This window comes from Peromyscus californicus, unplaced genomic scaffold, assembly GCF_007827085.1.
Source record: "Peromyscus californicus insignis strain IS unplaced genomic scaffold, ASM782708v3 Scaffold_5__1_contigs__length_169319896, whole genome shotgun sequence".
Lineage (NCBI taxonomy): Eukaryota > Metazoa > Chordata > Mammalia > Rodentia > Cricetidae > Peromyscus > Peromyscus californicus.
The window spans coordinates 5,459,587-5,475,392 of record NW_026294573.1 but is presented as its reverse complement, the minus strand read 5'-3'; the positions used below and the strand labels follow the sequence as shown (position 1 = coordinate 5,475,392).

At 47.3% G+C, this 15,806-nt stretch overlaps 1 protein-coding gene across 16 annotated transcripts in view; it reads right to left on the bottom strand.

Moving 5' to 3' along the window:
• The window catches only part of Camta1 (calmodulin binding transcription activator 1), an 857,753-nt gene that overhangs the window by 21,969 nt on the left and 819,978 nt on the right, over window positions 1-15,806 (bottom strand). For 12 of the 16 annotated variants that reach the window (XM_052717375.1, XM_052717378.1, XM_052717377.1 and 9 more), the window contains 5 exons: window positions 7,514-7,665; window positions 3,333-3,529; window positions 2,881-2,959; window positions 1,909-2,224; window positions 1,046-1,569 (listed from right to left, as the gene is read on the bottom strand). In XM_052717375.1, coding sequence (XP_052573335.1) covers window positions 1,046-1,569; window positions 1,909-2,224; window positions 2,881-2,959; window positions 3,333-3,529; window positions 7,514-7,665 — 1,268 coding nt within the window. The remainder of the gene's footprint in view (window positions 1-1,045; window positions 1,570-1,908; window positions 2,225-2,880; window positions 2,960-3,332; window positions 3,530-7,513; window positions 7,666-15,806) is intronic. The other 4 variants (XM_052717381.1, XM_052717385.1, XM_052717382.1 and 1 more) reach the window with 1 other exon arrangement.

Sequence of the window (15,806 nt, the reverse complement as noted above, 5' to 3'; positions counted from 1 at the left end):
ACATGTAGGAAGCCAAAACATTATCTGATTTAACCTGGCAGGCATCCTCCTGGCTACATGGTTGTTGGTAAATCAGTGGTGGGGTTTCTCATCCACTAGGTGCAGTAGGTATACTGGTAATAAAGCATGCATGCTTCTCCTCCACAGAATACCAGAGAGACCGACAGCTCCCCCAGGGTGCAATGCTCAGGAGTGACTCAGCTGTTAGGTTCCTGCACCTGCTGGCAGGGAGATGGCTTCCCACTCCAGCATCACTCCTAGGCATGGGCCTTCCCACTCACTCCAGCATCACTCCTAGGCATGGGCCTTCCCACTCTCCAGCATCACTCCTAGGCATGGGCGCCCTAGAGTTTTCCTTTTGTTTTCGGATGCATCAACAAGAATCTGGAAATTAGAGGTGGTCCATCCCATGCTTTCTGGTTGCCCCTTTTGACTGCCTCCGATTCTGAATTGATGAACTTTGTCTTAATCACTTGGTACCTCGTTTAGTCTACAAGTTTAGTGCCCTCAGAAGACTCTGTGCTTCCTATGTTCATTACAAGGGCATCCAGCTATTAGCCCTAGAGGTATTTCACTGCATGCCATGTGAGCCTCATGCCACAGACGTCCTTCACAATGGCTAGATGACGGCCGTGGTAGTCAGTCACACTGATAAGCCAAATCTTGTCTGCAGGCTTCCTGGCTATTTTTAGGGCCTTGACTCTATATAACCAGTACTGAAAACAGTGAAGCTGTCATCCTGGATGCAAGGAAGCAGGAGACTTCTTAGAGGGTCAGAAGTTGAGTTCTGAAAGGCTGCTACCAAGAGGGAAGGCTGTGGTCAGGCCTTATTCATGGTGCCAAGTCACAGAAGGAAAATGTGGTCCAAGGGAAGCAGACACTCAACATTTTCCTGAGCAAGACCAGACTGCAAACCCTTCCCGGGTAGGGGTAGGGGAGCCAGGGGTCTGGGTGTGTAAAAATTACATGACTTTCAGAAGTGAACTGTAATGTTCACAGTCACAGTGAGGTTCCAGCTTCTGTAGGCTTACCTGATCGGTCTTACCTGAATATCATCCATGGGCTGGGGGCATTCCTCGCTCTCTGTACTACCCCGGTAGGCCCCCATCTCTGCATTCACCACCTCTCGGTTAGCCATCATCAGGACACTCATTGGTTCCCTCGGACGCACCTGTGAAGGCGCCGCGTCCTTTACTACACTGGTCCCCTTCGGATTTCCAGTCACCTGTACTGTAGACACACCAATGTAAAGATCTTTGGAACTCCACTTTACTACAGGCTGAGGTGCAGAGGCTTGGAATGCTGCAGACTCTGGAGTGGGAGGGGAGGCTTCCCGGCTGTAGTCCCTCACTCCTTCACTGGGGCTCATTGTTTCGGGGGAAGACTGCTTAGAACTAGGGCTCTGCTTCCTGATATTTGGCTGCTCCAGACTCAGTGCAGTGCAAAGCAGTTTCTCCTGCCTTGCCTGGAAGGACTCAGGGTTCAATTTATGCTTTTTGGGAGCCGGATAATCTTTGTGGCTCTCACTGCTGTAGTAATTAGAGGGTTCAGACCGAGGTCTTCTCAGATCTGAAAAGTACAGTAGAAAGGACAGTCAGGACAGGCGACGAAAGCAGGAATCCTAAAGAACCAACCCTTTATGCCTGAGAGATAGAAGTGCGAAGCTGGAGCGCAGGACATTCCTGAGCTGTCAACACTCCCCAGCAGTGCTTCCTGTACAAACAGACTTTCCACACGGGGAGGGACACTAGCGATTGTTAAAGGAAAACCAGAAACATTATGTAACCCGCCCCCCTTGCCACCAACCCTTAAATGTTTGTGGCTATCCTATGGACTCTTCTAAGGGAAGCTGCAGAAAGCCATGGGGAAGCCAGCAAGTTCCAAGATGAAACTCCTGTGAATTTGTACCTGGATTGGTGCTTGCAATGACGGTGACTCCTTTGGGTATTTCTGGAGAGCTCATGGCCTCCCTGTGCCATTGGGCCATCCAGCTGTCTGTGCTTGGCTCTTCGCTTGGGGCACAGTGGATCCTGGGGGTCTGTCCCAGCTGGGCCTGCTCGTCTCTTTGCAGGTGCTCCAGACATTCTGCTAATTTCACATGGCCCCTCGACCTGGCAATTCCCAGAGGCAGCCTTCCCAGAGAGTCTGGGATGGAGATGGCACGGCGGTCCCATTTGTACAGTACTACCGCTGCTTCCAAGTGCCCTAGGGCACAGGCCCACATCTGAAAGCCAGCAGACAGAACTAGGAACTCAACAGGAGGTTGGGAACAGACTTCACTTCTGCTGTTGCTGGCAGAAGATACACTAGCCTGCGGGCAATCTCAGTGGGGCCGCTGGATAATCAATGCCATCACAATCATCTCTAACAAATGCCCGATTCCAGTGAGAAGTAACGGTGTGCATCTCTGACAGTCCCCAGAGTTTATAAATTCACTTTGCTAAATCACTTTAGAATTTATCTTTGTATTTTTTTTTTTCCAGAAAGGTTCTCATACAGCCCAGGCTGGCCGTATTTCACTGTGTAGCCAAGGATGACCTTGAACTTCTGAACCTCCTGCTTTCTCCCCAAAAGTTGATGTTAGAGGCCTGCACCATCATCATACTCTGTTTTGCATCTCATCTCTTAAGTGACACTCTCAGATCCCACTGGGGTCTGGAGTCCCTGTGCCAGTCTAGAGATGGTTAAGGGACTAAACAAAACAAGCCTCCCTGCCAACCTCCCCACCCCCCAAGACAGGGTTTCTGAGTAGCCTTGGCTTCCTGGAACTCACTCTGTAGAGCAGGCTGGCCTCAAACTCAGAGATCCCCCTGCCTCTGCCTCCCAAATGCTGGGATTAAAGGCGTGCGCCACTGCCTAGCTAACAAGCCTCTTCCTTACCAGAGGAGTGCAGGAGAAGTGGTCCACATTCAGGGGGTCAACCTCCAGTTCCAAATCAATGCTGTCTGCGTGCTTTGTGCTGTTGGGGATAGCACAGAGGTTACCACATGTTAACCCATGAGAGAAGGAAACCCCAGGATAACCCAAAACCTGCGAAAATGAAACCAAACTGGGAACCTAGCTTCCCAAGTGTGAAGGATAGGATCCCGGACTTCAAGGGTAGTTTGGACTTCATTTGACAGACGCCCAAAGGAAACAGAAAGTCTAACATCTCATATCTCACTCGGTAGTCTAGGGCACAAGACCACACTGATCTCTTGGGAACTGTCCTGGGAAAAAGCCCTGGCTCACGAGCTGTGACATGCACTGAATGACAGGATTCCTTTGCACCAGTGGGAAAGCTCAGGAAACTGAGACGAGAAGACGGCCAAGTCCTCTGCACCTGGCCTTACCGCCATTTGATGAGGGTCTGGATCAGGGTGGCATAGCCCTGGGCAGCAGCCAGGTGTAGCAGGGTCATTCCACGGAAAGTCTTGGAATGGATCAGGTGCTTGGACTTGGTCCAGCAGGCTCGGCTCATCATCTTCTCACAGACTACAACCACACGACTCTCGAAGCAGCCCCCTAGGGCCCCGGTGCCAGAAGCACACTGTGTCATGAGAAAGTACATGTTACAACAAAGGCCACAGGCCCTCCACCACACCAGAGACACAGATGACAATTAGCAGGCAGTAGAAAGCATGTTAACAGTGAAAACAAAGAAATGTTAAGAAGTAGAGAGGGGCTGGTGAGATGGCTGGGAGTAGTTTGGTCCTGGAACCCACATGGTAAATTGCCCTTTGTGCCAGAATTGTGCGTGTACACACACACATGCACACACACATTATGATTATGCAAATGAGTGCAGGTGTGTGCCTGAGGAGACTAGAAGAGGGTGTCAGGTTCCCTGGAGCAGGAGTTACAGGCAGTAATGAGCCGCTGGACAAGGGTGCTGGGAACTGAAACTGGGTCCTACTATAAGAGCAGTATGAGGTCTTACCTGCTGAGGCATCTTAATAAATTTTTTTTTTTTTTAAGAAATATGACAGACATGCCAAAGGCCTCAATCCTACACAAAGAACTTCAGGCAACTAAGGAATGCTCAGAGAGAAACAGTCTTCCCCAGGAAAGAACACACAAATTGGTTAAATGGTCAGCCCTGAACACAAGTTATCATGATATAAATTGAGCAGGTTGTATTTAGGAATATGTATGTATGTATTTATGTATGTATATACACGTACACATATGTAACAACAATTAATGAAGAAAGAGGCCATGAATTTGAAAGAGAATAAGTAGGAGTATATGGGGGGTATGGAGGGAGAAGGGGAGGGGGAAATAATGTAATTATTATTATGATCTAAAAAAGTGTAACTTCATATGGGTAATAATGAATTTTGATATATATGTATGTTCTGTTTTACTGAAATGTTACATTTTTAAAATAATTTTGTTTAAACTGAGACACAAAAGTAAAAATTATCATTTTTTTTAAAAGGATAGGCAACAAGGGAGCAGCACTCTGAGAAGCTGAGGTGCCATGGACTCCCCATCACTCTAACAGTCATAGTGACTGGGACACACGGGTATGTCTCAGGGAGTTAACACTATTAAAACCCCTAGCCTCCCTGGGGGAGCGAACATTCCAGGCAATGAACTCTCGTTTTCCTCTGGGTTGCGCCGACAGCTGACTCCTGCTTCTTCAGAAAACGAGTCAAGTTACTTCAAGGTGTTCCTTCTTTTTTTTTTTTTTTTTTTTAAAAAAAGTGCTTAAAACTATCCAAAACCTTTTTTTTTCCACTTTACTTTTTTTTTTTTTTTTTTGGTTTTTCGAGACAGGGTTTCTCTGTGTAGCTTTGCGCCTTTCCTGGAACTCACTTGGTAGGCCAGGCTGGCCTCGAACTCACAGAGATCCGCCTGGCTCTGCCTCCCGAGTGCTGGGATTAAAGGCGTGCGTCACCACCGCCCGGCCCACTTTACTTTTTAAAAAGAAATTTTATGTGTTTGAGTGTTTTGCCTGCATGTACCATGTGTGTGCTAGGTGTCCACAGAGGCCTGAAGAACTGGAGTTACAGTTTGCGAGCCCATGTGGATGCTGAGATTCAAACCCAGGTCCTCGGCAAGAGCAGCCAGTGCTCTTCACCACGGAGCCATCTCTCCAGCCCTCATTTTTTTAAAAAGTCTTTATAAAGTGAAAAGGGATACTTGGGAAAGCATGAGAGATATGAGACATAGGGTTACCAATCCTAAGGGTCCATAGGAGATCAGTTCACCAACGCTGGCCACATGGAGGAGGGGTAAAATCAGAGCTGGGAACCACCACAGCCTGAGTCTCAGCCAGCACTCTTACGTCCAACACTCCCAGCCAAGTGGCACTTCTAGCCTAATTCCCATCTCCGATGTTACTGGAAAAGCTTTTTTTTTTTTTTTTTTTTTGGTGGCAATAAGTTCCATAAAATCCAATTAGTACAAAAATAACATTGTTCCTCATTGCTCTTTATTTTTAAATACAGAAGACATGTTTCCAAAAATTAAAAAGGCAGCTGATGGATGCAATGTCATCCTCAACCAGAGTTGTCAAAACACCCCAGAGAAGATGGCTGGGCCATCCCCAGGAGGCAGCAGACTGACCTTGACCCAGGCAGCAAGGCTGTTCTAGATACACCAACAGACAACTTTATGGAAACATGGAAACCATCAAGCAGTGAACAGTCAAAGAATGCTTCCATTAAACACAAACAGCCCCGTCTCTGTCATTATGTAGCGGCTACCATCATTTACTGGAGAGACAAATCAACCAGCATATTCCACAGTAGCTGTACTTGACACTGGATCAGATCAAAGAGGGACAGGTGCCACATGGCTGAACTGAACGTGATATACTGTCCCCTTTACACAGTGTTAGTGTGTGAAAAGGATTTCATGAGAACTTCTTATTCTATGCTCAGATCAACTAAACAAGGATTACTTGGTTTACAAACTTAGCAGTACCAGGTGAAAATGAAAGTTATCTTTGTGGTGGTGCAGGCCTTTAACCTCAGGACTTGGGAGGCAGAGGCAGGAAGATCCCTTGAGTTCTAGGCTAGCCTTAATAATAATTTACCACATGTGGTCTCTACCACCAATTTCTGAAAACAGGAGAAGTTAGAAGAAAATCTGAGATTAGTGTGGGCACAGATACTATGCTTTGTTTTCATCTATTATTAATATTAAAAACACTGGTGCTAGAGAGATGGCTCAGCAGTTAAGAGCACTTGCTGCTCTTGCAGAGGACCAGGGTTCAATTACCAGAACCCACATGATGGCTCACAGCCATCTCTAAGTCCAGATCCAGGGGATCTGATGCCCTCATGTGGTCTCTTCAGGCACTGTATGCACATGGTGCATATACATACACACAGGCAAAACACCTATGCACGTAAAATAAATTAAAACATTGCTAGTCCTTCATATTTACAAGGTTTCCGAACAAACAAGCAAGATGTACTTTAAAAGAGGAAATTCTGCTGGGCATGGTGATAATGCACAGCTCTGACCCCGGCATTTAAGAGACCGAGGAGGTCAATCTCTATGAATTCAAGGCTACCATGGTCTACATAGTGAGCAATACATATCCCAGGCCAGCCAGGGATATCTCGAAAAGAAAAAGAGAGGTATGGAGGAGAGAGAAAGAAACTTCTGCAAAGGAAAGCATCCTTCACATTGAAGAGCAAGAAGGGCTCTCTGAGGCTTTCAGGAAAGGACTCAGTAGTGAAGGCAAGAAATATCCAGTCCTCACTCTCAATCTCAGGGAGCCTTAAATAGTTTATTCTCAGACTTCCTCAAGACAAAGCTTCTACATGGAATGTGCACAGAGGCGCCAGGAACAATAGTTTGAAAGCAATACTTGGTCACCTCCCTGTACTTGGCCATCTGATAAATCCTTTGTGGGCGTGTGGAGATAGTACTGTGGGGCTCAGCAGACAGAGGTGCTTGCCATCAGGCCTGACAGCCCGAGTTCAATCCCTGGAACTGAGGTGTGAGGAGAAAACTGAGTCCCCAAAGTTGTCCTTGACCCTCACAAGAATGTCATGTACATATACACTAATAAAAGTAAAGAAAATAAAATTTTAAAAAAGGAAAGGAAATGAGTGCATGGAAAATGATAACATGGTCTAATGTGATGCTGTTCTCATTGAACAATGTTCCATGAACTGTTTTCTGAGTTCACCTTCTGGGGGCTAGAATTGCTGAATTAAGTTATGCTCTGTATTTCCTAAGACATGGTAAGACACAAAATATGAAGTAGAAAGACTGGCTTAATTCGGAGTTCCAGCCAATGTGCATCACCCCTGGCTGCTCCTTCTAATTGCTGGGGAACACAGTAAGATCTGAGACCAAGAAGGGTAAAAACGGAGGTGGTGAACAAAAGCCCTGCACCGAGGTGTCTTTCACATGCACACACTGAGTGCAGATACCATGAAGCAGGTCCCTGGACATTCTATTCCAGTCTCTGAATGACATCAGTGGCAGCAGGGAGGCCACTGGGACCAGGTGCCTCGTGCATGAATCAAACACTAAGCGGACAGAAACTGCCAATGGCAGGGCCTACCTGGGCCTGGCCCCCTCCGGCACCACTTCCGCTGCCGCCTCCGCTGCCGCCTCCGCTGCTCGCCTGCTTGTGCTGCTGGGAGCCCGTCATCTCGGCCATCCTCCTCTCCATCTGCTCCAGCCGCTCCAGGATGGACATCCTGAACTGGTTATCTAGGGCAGAGCAGGAGGAGTGAGGCTGCATTCTAGACGGAAAACATTTGACCTGTGGCCTATGCCAGCTTGTGAGTCTGGAGTCCAAAAGGCTGTCAGTGACTCTGCCACATGAGGGACTAGACTACATCAGGCCAGTTTCCCCAGCACAGCACACAGGCATCTCTGCACACCAGAATGCAATGTTTACAGCAGCCCACAGTCCCCAGAGGAAGGACCAGAAAAATCCCTTTTGTGTCAAAAATCTTGCTTTTGGGCTCTTGCTTCTCTATTTCTTTGTGGAATTCCCCACTGAAACCCAAGGGATCTGACAGATACCCCCACCCCACCCAGGGCAGACACAGGAAGTGGGTATGGTACAATATAAGCTAGTGAGAAAGGAGACAGGTTGGGTAGGTATAAGGTAAGTGCTCACAAGTTTAATAGTCTCACTCGGACAGATATGTTTCACTCCTACCTAGGAAAAGGAACAGGTCATCACTGTGAGAGCCAGGATTGTGATTCAGAAAGCACTGATTCCATACTGCTGAGTGAGGACCAGACAGCACATCTGCACCTGTGTGCACGCAAGCACACACGCAGGAAGCATTGGGATATGTCACAGGAATAAGAAGAGCCCAAATCATTTTAAAGTCATCAGCACCTATGTTAATGCCACAGATTTTCTTAAATATGGTGCCAGGGGCTTAGCAGTTGGGTGGCGGGGGTTGGGGTGGGGTGGGGGTGGGTCAAAAAGGGTCTCTTTCTGCCGGAGCCCAATCAGAATGTGAAAAAACGAGGCAGCTAGTGAATATGACCAGAATAATGGGTGGGCACAGAACTGAGACAGGTTAGGAAAGGCAACCCATAAGTCTGGCCAGTGTGAAGAGGAAAACCAGATACGCCAGCCAAGAATGAAGGGGTGAGTGTGCGTGAGGGAGCAAATGCAAAGGCCCTGAGGCAAGACGTACAAGGAGTGGCGGAAGGGTAGATCATGGAGAAGAGAGAGTAAGTTGGGCTGCTTGGAACCCCACTGTGCTGTTGGCCACCTGCACAGCTAGGACACACCAGCCATACCTCCATGTCTCAGCTCTTCAGTGGGAAGAGAGTTCCTGTGGGAATCACACTAGTTCCTACATGTTCATGATCAGAACATACTACGTCCTAAATGAGTGTGCTTGCCATCAGCTTTTAAGATGAACTATGGTCTTCAGGACCTGGCTGAAGACAGTTACGGCACATTTCTCCCCAAAGTGTGAAAGGCACAGCTCTGTTCAGAACACAGCATCTGAGTGATAGAAAAAGGACAAGCTTGGAAAGGGTAGATCTGCTGGTGCTCCCTGCTACCCCACCAGTGACTCCCAGACTGGTGAGCGGGGCAGTGCTCCTTGCTACCCCACCAGCGACTCGCAGACTGGTGAGCGGGGCAGTTTACATACAAGAAGAAATGAAAGGCAGAGAGGCAACAGACCTAGGACAGCACCACTTCAAGCCCTGGCTCATCACCAACACTCAGGCAGACACCGTTGCTTCACTTTACAGACAGGGACACACAGGGAGGAAACATTACAGAAAGACAGAAGCACAAGTTTGAAGTGCCCTGAAAAACAGACTTCCCTGGGAATTATAAATACCAACTTGCCATCAAACTCATTTTACTTTACTAAACCAAAACCTTTTTATAAGTCCTGCTGTTGTCTCCATAAATATTAACAGAAACAAGCAGTGCCCACTCAGTGAGACCCTCCATCTCTGCTCTAATTTTACACACACAGGTGGATGTGGCCATCTTGGAGGATTTCACCCAAGTGTTATCAGGGAAACCTCGGGATGAAGGCAGGGGACGAAATGACCAGAGGGGCCTTGAGAAGATCCCACCCCTCTTCCCAGGAACCATCAGAAGCCAGCTGAAGCCAGAACTCCACCCTTGGGTCACCATCCTTCTCTGGACACTGCAGAGGCTCGTGCTTCCTCCCGCAGTGCAGTGCTCAGCATGACCTCCATTCACCTCTGGACCTGCACTAGGCTAGCTCACCCCACTGAAATGATGTAGCAGCTGAATTCTAAACCTCCACGGCTCCGGCTGCTCCTTCATCTTCCTGCACTTCTCCCAGGCACTGTGAACCCAACAGCCAAGATGGACACCCCTCAGGAGACAAAGTCAGAGGCACTGACTGCCCCGAGACCTGGCCACACGTACACTGAGACAGCCACCAGTTCCCTGTGGGGCAGAGCTGGAGTGTGCTGTGCTAAGGACGGTTACCTGCTCATCCCTCCTACCAGGCCCAGACATGACAGACCCTCGGGACACAAACTGCAGCTACCACACTGCATTTGATCTCTAGGAACAGGGCTGCCCTGACGCTATGCACTGAGTGCACCCATGTTAATAACCTTCTCCAAGGAGCACTGCACACAGATACCCAGCCTGAGCCATGAGGCAAATAAACACCTCTTCTTTATACATCAGCCAGTCTCGAACAGAGCTGCCTCTGTAGCTGTGTCCTCTGCATCCATGGGCTCATTTGAAAGATGGGAATATTCTTTAACAAAGGTGGAGGGGACTTGGGAGACGGATGGCTCCACCCATAAAACACTTGCCATGCAAGCATGTGATGTGAACTTGAGAGTTCCAGTCACCGTGTAAGGTTGGAGCAGATATGATAACCTGTCTGTAATCCCAGCCCTTAGGAGGCAGAGACGGGATCTCTGGGGCAATCTGGACTAGCTGAATCTGTCGGGATCCTAGTTTGAGTAAGAAATAAAGGTGGAGAGTAAGTGAGGATGATACCCAATGTCAACCTCTGGCTTCCATGCTGAAGTACTTGCTGAAACACACATGTAACAAAACAGAAAGCCCAGGCCTGGTAGCTGGCCTATTACCACAGCTACCTAAGAGGATAAGCAAGAGGATCAAGAGTTCAAAGCCAGTCTGGGTAACTTATCAGCACATTGTTTCAAAATGTAAAATGCCTAAGGGCTTAGCATAGTGGTGCATGCCTTTAATCCTAGAACTCTCAGGAGGCTGAGTCATGCAGATCTCTGTGAGTTTGAGGCTAGCCTGATCTACACAGCAAGTTTCAAGCCATCCAGGCCTACATAGTGAGACCCTGTTAGAGAAAAAAAAGACAAACATCAAAATGCTCAGGCTGTACATAGCGACAGGACGCTTGCCTTGTGTTTGTGAGCCACTACACCCCAACCCACCAGACCACTCACACTGAACATGGACGGATTTCTTGTTGTCATTCCCTAATACGGCACAATTACCGACACAGCATTTACCTTATTAGATATGGTAAATAACCATGAGATGATAAAATATATGGGAAGATGAGCGTAGGCGCTATGCAAACACTTCATGTAAGAGACCTGAGCATTCTTGGATCTTTGTGATATCCTGAAACCCATACACCACGGGGACCAAAGAGGCACTAAATTTTACTATCTCAATAGAATATGGACTCTTGACACCAGAGGTTCTCATTTTAGGCAGGCTGAAGAGACTGCTCGACTCTGTTCCTAGAGTTTCTGACCCCACAGGTCTGGGTGAGGCCCAGTGGTTGCGTTTCTAACAAGTTCTCAGGGGATGCCGAGGATGCTAGTCGGGACCACATTTCAAGGAGCCTGGCTCAGGTCCTGGCATGCTTCCACTGTGAAAGAACACCCCTCTCTCTTCCACCCAGTGCTTGAATGACTCTGACAGAAGCAGATTCCTCTCCAGCACAGCGTTGGGTAAACCCTGCCTGGCCCCATCTGCCTCAGCTCTGGGACCCACACTTTCCCCAAAGTGCAGAGCCAACTCAGATCTGTCAGTACTTGAAAACATCTAAGATCCTGTCCCCCATCCCACTCCCCACACTGCTCTCTGCACCCAGCCAAGCACTAACTACATCCCGTTGTTTCTTACCAGTTTCAATTCCAGGTGGAATGTACCCCTGGGTGTTAGTCTCTACACTGGCCTATTTACCTGCCTGACTTCAGGAGAGGAAAGCACTGTAGCCACCATCAGGCTCCTCCCCACAGAACAAGCGCACACATGCACACCTGCACCCCAGCCACAAGGTACATAATCCTGGCTCCTGACTCACCCAGTCACAAGGACTATCTTTTACCTACACCCACTTGGGTAGAGGCGGTATTCTTCAACCAGGCAGCAGTGACACAGGAGAAGGGATGCAGGAGAGATCGGTGCTCTCGACTGGGCCCAGCTACAGTGTGACTCACCTGATACCTTATTTCTCTTATCTGTAAAGTCTGTGCACCAACGTCTGTCTTGTTTGGATTAAGTAAACCAACATGTGAGGTCTAAGTGAGGAGACTTCTAAGTGTGAGCTACCGTTATGCTGGCATCTTCTCTCAAGCCAGAGCTATAGGGCCTTTAAATATACATATTAAATATATATATCAATTTTTTATTTATATAAATCTTAAATACATCTTATTTACATATACATGGCAAAGATCAGAGCCCCCATAAGCCCTTGTCCAGTTATCCCTAATACTAACATCTCATTTAACACCTTTGTTAAGATGAAGAAACTAATATTGCTATGGCCCTACTACTAACCACAGATCTGAATCTGACTGTAACTCACTGCCCACTAATGTGCCTTTTCTGTTTCAGGACTTAGCCCGGGACACACTGCATTCGGTTTCTAGGACTCCTTGGATTTGTGATTTTACTAGCTCTTACTCTTGACTTCCATCATTGGAAGACCGCTAATTGGATATTCTGTAGATGACTCTGCATTTTAGGTTCATCTGCTGATCAGACTGGTGCTGACATCATAAGCAGACTCCATGACATCAGTGGGTCTGAGACGTGCATGGATGATGTGACCCTTGACTGTTTGGTTTGGGCAGGGTCTGTTGGACTTGTTGGTGAAGTTGGGATTTTTCTCACATTGTTTTTGGAAGCAAGGAACTAACTTTGTCTGTGTTCAAAGTGAAGGGCGCTGAACTCCACATCTTGGGAAGAGGTGTCACATGTCATCTGGAGTTCTCCAGTGAGGAAGGAAGTCTTGTCTGTCTCTACTTATTCAGTTGCTTCAAGCAATATTGCCTTGTATGTACTTATTTTCTACCCTGGGTCACAATCGAACACTATATTATCGACTTCTTGTTCCAAGTGCCCAGCTTTAGCCACAAGCTCTTCCAGGCCGGACCCCAGGCTCCTCTCTCACATCACCACCATCATTCTCTTTTGAACACTTTCTCAACTTCAGGGACTTGTCACAAGACGCTCTGGGTTTGCCTTTTATTTCTCATGCCCCAGCCTTAGAAGCAACAATCCCTGTGAGGTGTGGAGCTCCATTCCTTTCACTGGAGAATGGTATTTAGGAACCAAGACTTGGGTGCTATGTGAGCTTACTGCATTGCTTCTAGGCTGTCCGTGGACAGAGCTAATAGACACTTGTATGTATACAGACACATGCTTCTGCAGTTATCCATCTGTTCAGATGTTACAATAAACTGGAGTCCATACTGATAGATGAGAATAACATGACAATGTTCATTCATACCCCCTGGGGCAACTGAAACACAGACAAAAGAAGATGAAAAGAAGCAATGTTATGACATAGTAAGGCAACACCAGACGTGCTGCAAATACTGCCCAGAGACGGATTAGACTGCAAGAGGAGGGAGGAGGGAGAGGGAGAGAACCCCACAGGTATGCAGGGCAGGTGCAGCAGCATGCCTGACCAATCTTACTCCAATTCTTAAGTTTCCAACAATATTAGAAAATGTAAGTATAAAGAAAACTACACTCACAATCATGCATAGCTCTGATGGTTACAAAGATCAGAAAGAAAAAAAAAAGTGACACAACCAATCATTGTCCAAGAATGTAGAATGGCTTGTTGGAGCCTTGTGTGGTGATGCACATCTTTAAACCTGGTACTCAAGAGGCAGAGGCAGGCAGATCTGAGTTCAAATCCAGCCTGGTCTACATAATGAGTTCCAGGCCAGCCAGGTCTACACAGTAAGACACTGTCTCAAAAAGCACAAAACATGAAACAAGAACAGCTACTTGGAGCTTGATTCACCTGATCCCTGCCTTTCCCATTATGCAAAGTACTGATAGGGATTTCTAACTCTCAAAGGGATTCATTTAAAAACATTCCAAGTTGAGCCGGGCGGTGGTGGCGCACGCCTTTAATCCCAGCACTCGGGAGGCAGAGCCAGGCAGATCTCTGTGAGTTCGAGGCCAGTCTGGGCTACCAAGTGAGTTCCAGGAGAGGCGCAAAGCTACACAGAGAAACCCTGTCTCAAAAAAAAAAAAACCAAACAAACAAACAAACATTCCAAGTTGATAGTTGCCTAAATCTTTAAAGTTCCCAAGCCATACCAGAGGCCTAAAGAAAAAATTTCAAGAAACCAGACACCTACAGCATGCTCTATGTTCAGAAAACACAGAATCTGCTACTGGAAGAGAGGAGCCACCCAGGGCATCTGGTATGAGTGAGGTGCTGTCTGTGGGGAAAACAAAACAGAACGAAACAAAACAAAAAAAACCCCGAGCCTGCTGCACCTCCTGCTGGCTCCTGATTTTGTACAGCCCATTTTAAGTTTCAGAGCCCAGTAATTTTCATGGCTGTACTGGATGGTTTCTGACATGAGATCAACTAATTTAAAATACTGGGGTAGGGGACTGGAGAGATGGCTCAGCCGTTAAGAGCACTAGCTGTTCTTCCAGAGGACCTGGGTTTCAATTTCCAGCACCCCCATGGTGGTTCACAATGCTTCTGGCCTCACTGGGTACCAGGCACACAAATGATGCACAGGCATACATGTAGACAGAACACCCATACACCTAAACTGTTTTTTAAAATTTAAGGGGATGAGAAATGGCTCAGCAGTTGAGAGCATCTGTTGCTCTGGCAGAGGACCTACATTTGGTTCTCAGCACCAATGCGATGGCTCATAACCATCAGTAACTCTAGTTCCAGAGGATATGGCATCCTCTTCTGGTCACCACAAGTACTGCATGCAAGTGATGTGCTTACATGCAAGCAGAACACTCATACACACAAAATAAATGCAAAAACATTTTTAAATTAAATCCTTCTCCTTGGACCTATAACATAGAACTAATCTCTGTTGTATCATGGCATGCTCTTTAGCAACTGTTCCAGGTCACATTTATGTTTTGTTTTCTCTGAACACACCAGGAACTTTCCATGCCTCTGGCCTGTAGTTAATATCGCCCTTTGCCCACGTCCACCTGTGAACCTGATTCTTCATAAGCCCAACCATCACTCTGGGCAGTGCATTAACAGCAGCTACTGAGCGGCTACGTGGAGCACCTGCAGAAGCTAGGTACCCCTGTGTAAGCTCCATTTTCCTAATGACTAGAGGATCCACTCTTGACTCACAGGGGAGAAAGCAGAGGCTCAGAAAACAGCTTCCTTACCCAAGGTCATGCTGTCTTTAAGCATCAGGGCTGGAGTCCCGGGTGTTGTTTCCACTGTACCCAGCCACCCTTCCCTGTGTTGTCCTGTCCTAGAGAACTCAGCAAACACACGTGCACTTGTCTTCCTATATGTCATCCCACTACTGGCAAGACTTGTGTAGGCTTTTGGGAAGCGGGGATCTGGCAGCAGAGTGGGTAAGCGTTCAGGGCAAAGAGTATTGTTTTCTAATTTAAGCACCTGGAAGCCAAGCTATTGATGAGGTCACTTACCAACTAGCCAAGCACTCGGCAAATTTCACTGCCACAGTGGATGTATGCACCAATCAGCAGCTCTTTTTGTTTGCTTCAGTGGGGAGGGTTTGGTTGAAATGGTCAAAGTGCAATGGAGCTGAACTGGAGGGTGGATGATTTAAAAAGCTGTGTTTACCTGGCTTTTCTTTTTCTTTTTTTCTTTTTCTTTCTTTCCTTTTTTTTTTTTGCAGCTCAGGTAAAGAAATGATGTCACTACACAGTGCTGGCCATGAAGCCTGGCAGCAATTGTGACCATCTGACGTCCTCAGACACTAGCTGGAATTTCCCAGCAGAGCAATGTCACTTTTCTGCAGCCGTTGGCACTGCACACTAAAAATATCACTGACCCCTAACTGCTAGATGCCCCCTTTTCACTTGGGAAATGGGCTGTGCAAATGACCAGCCACAGAGCACACCTTCACAAAAGCAGAGCCTGTAATCAGTCACCAAAGTG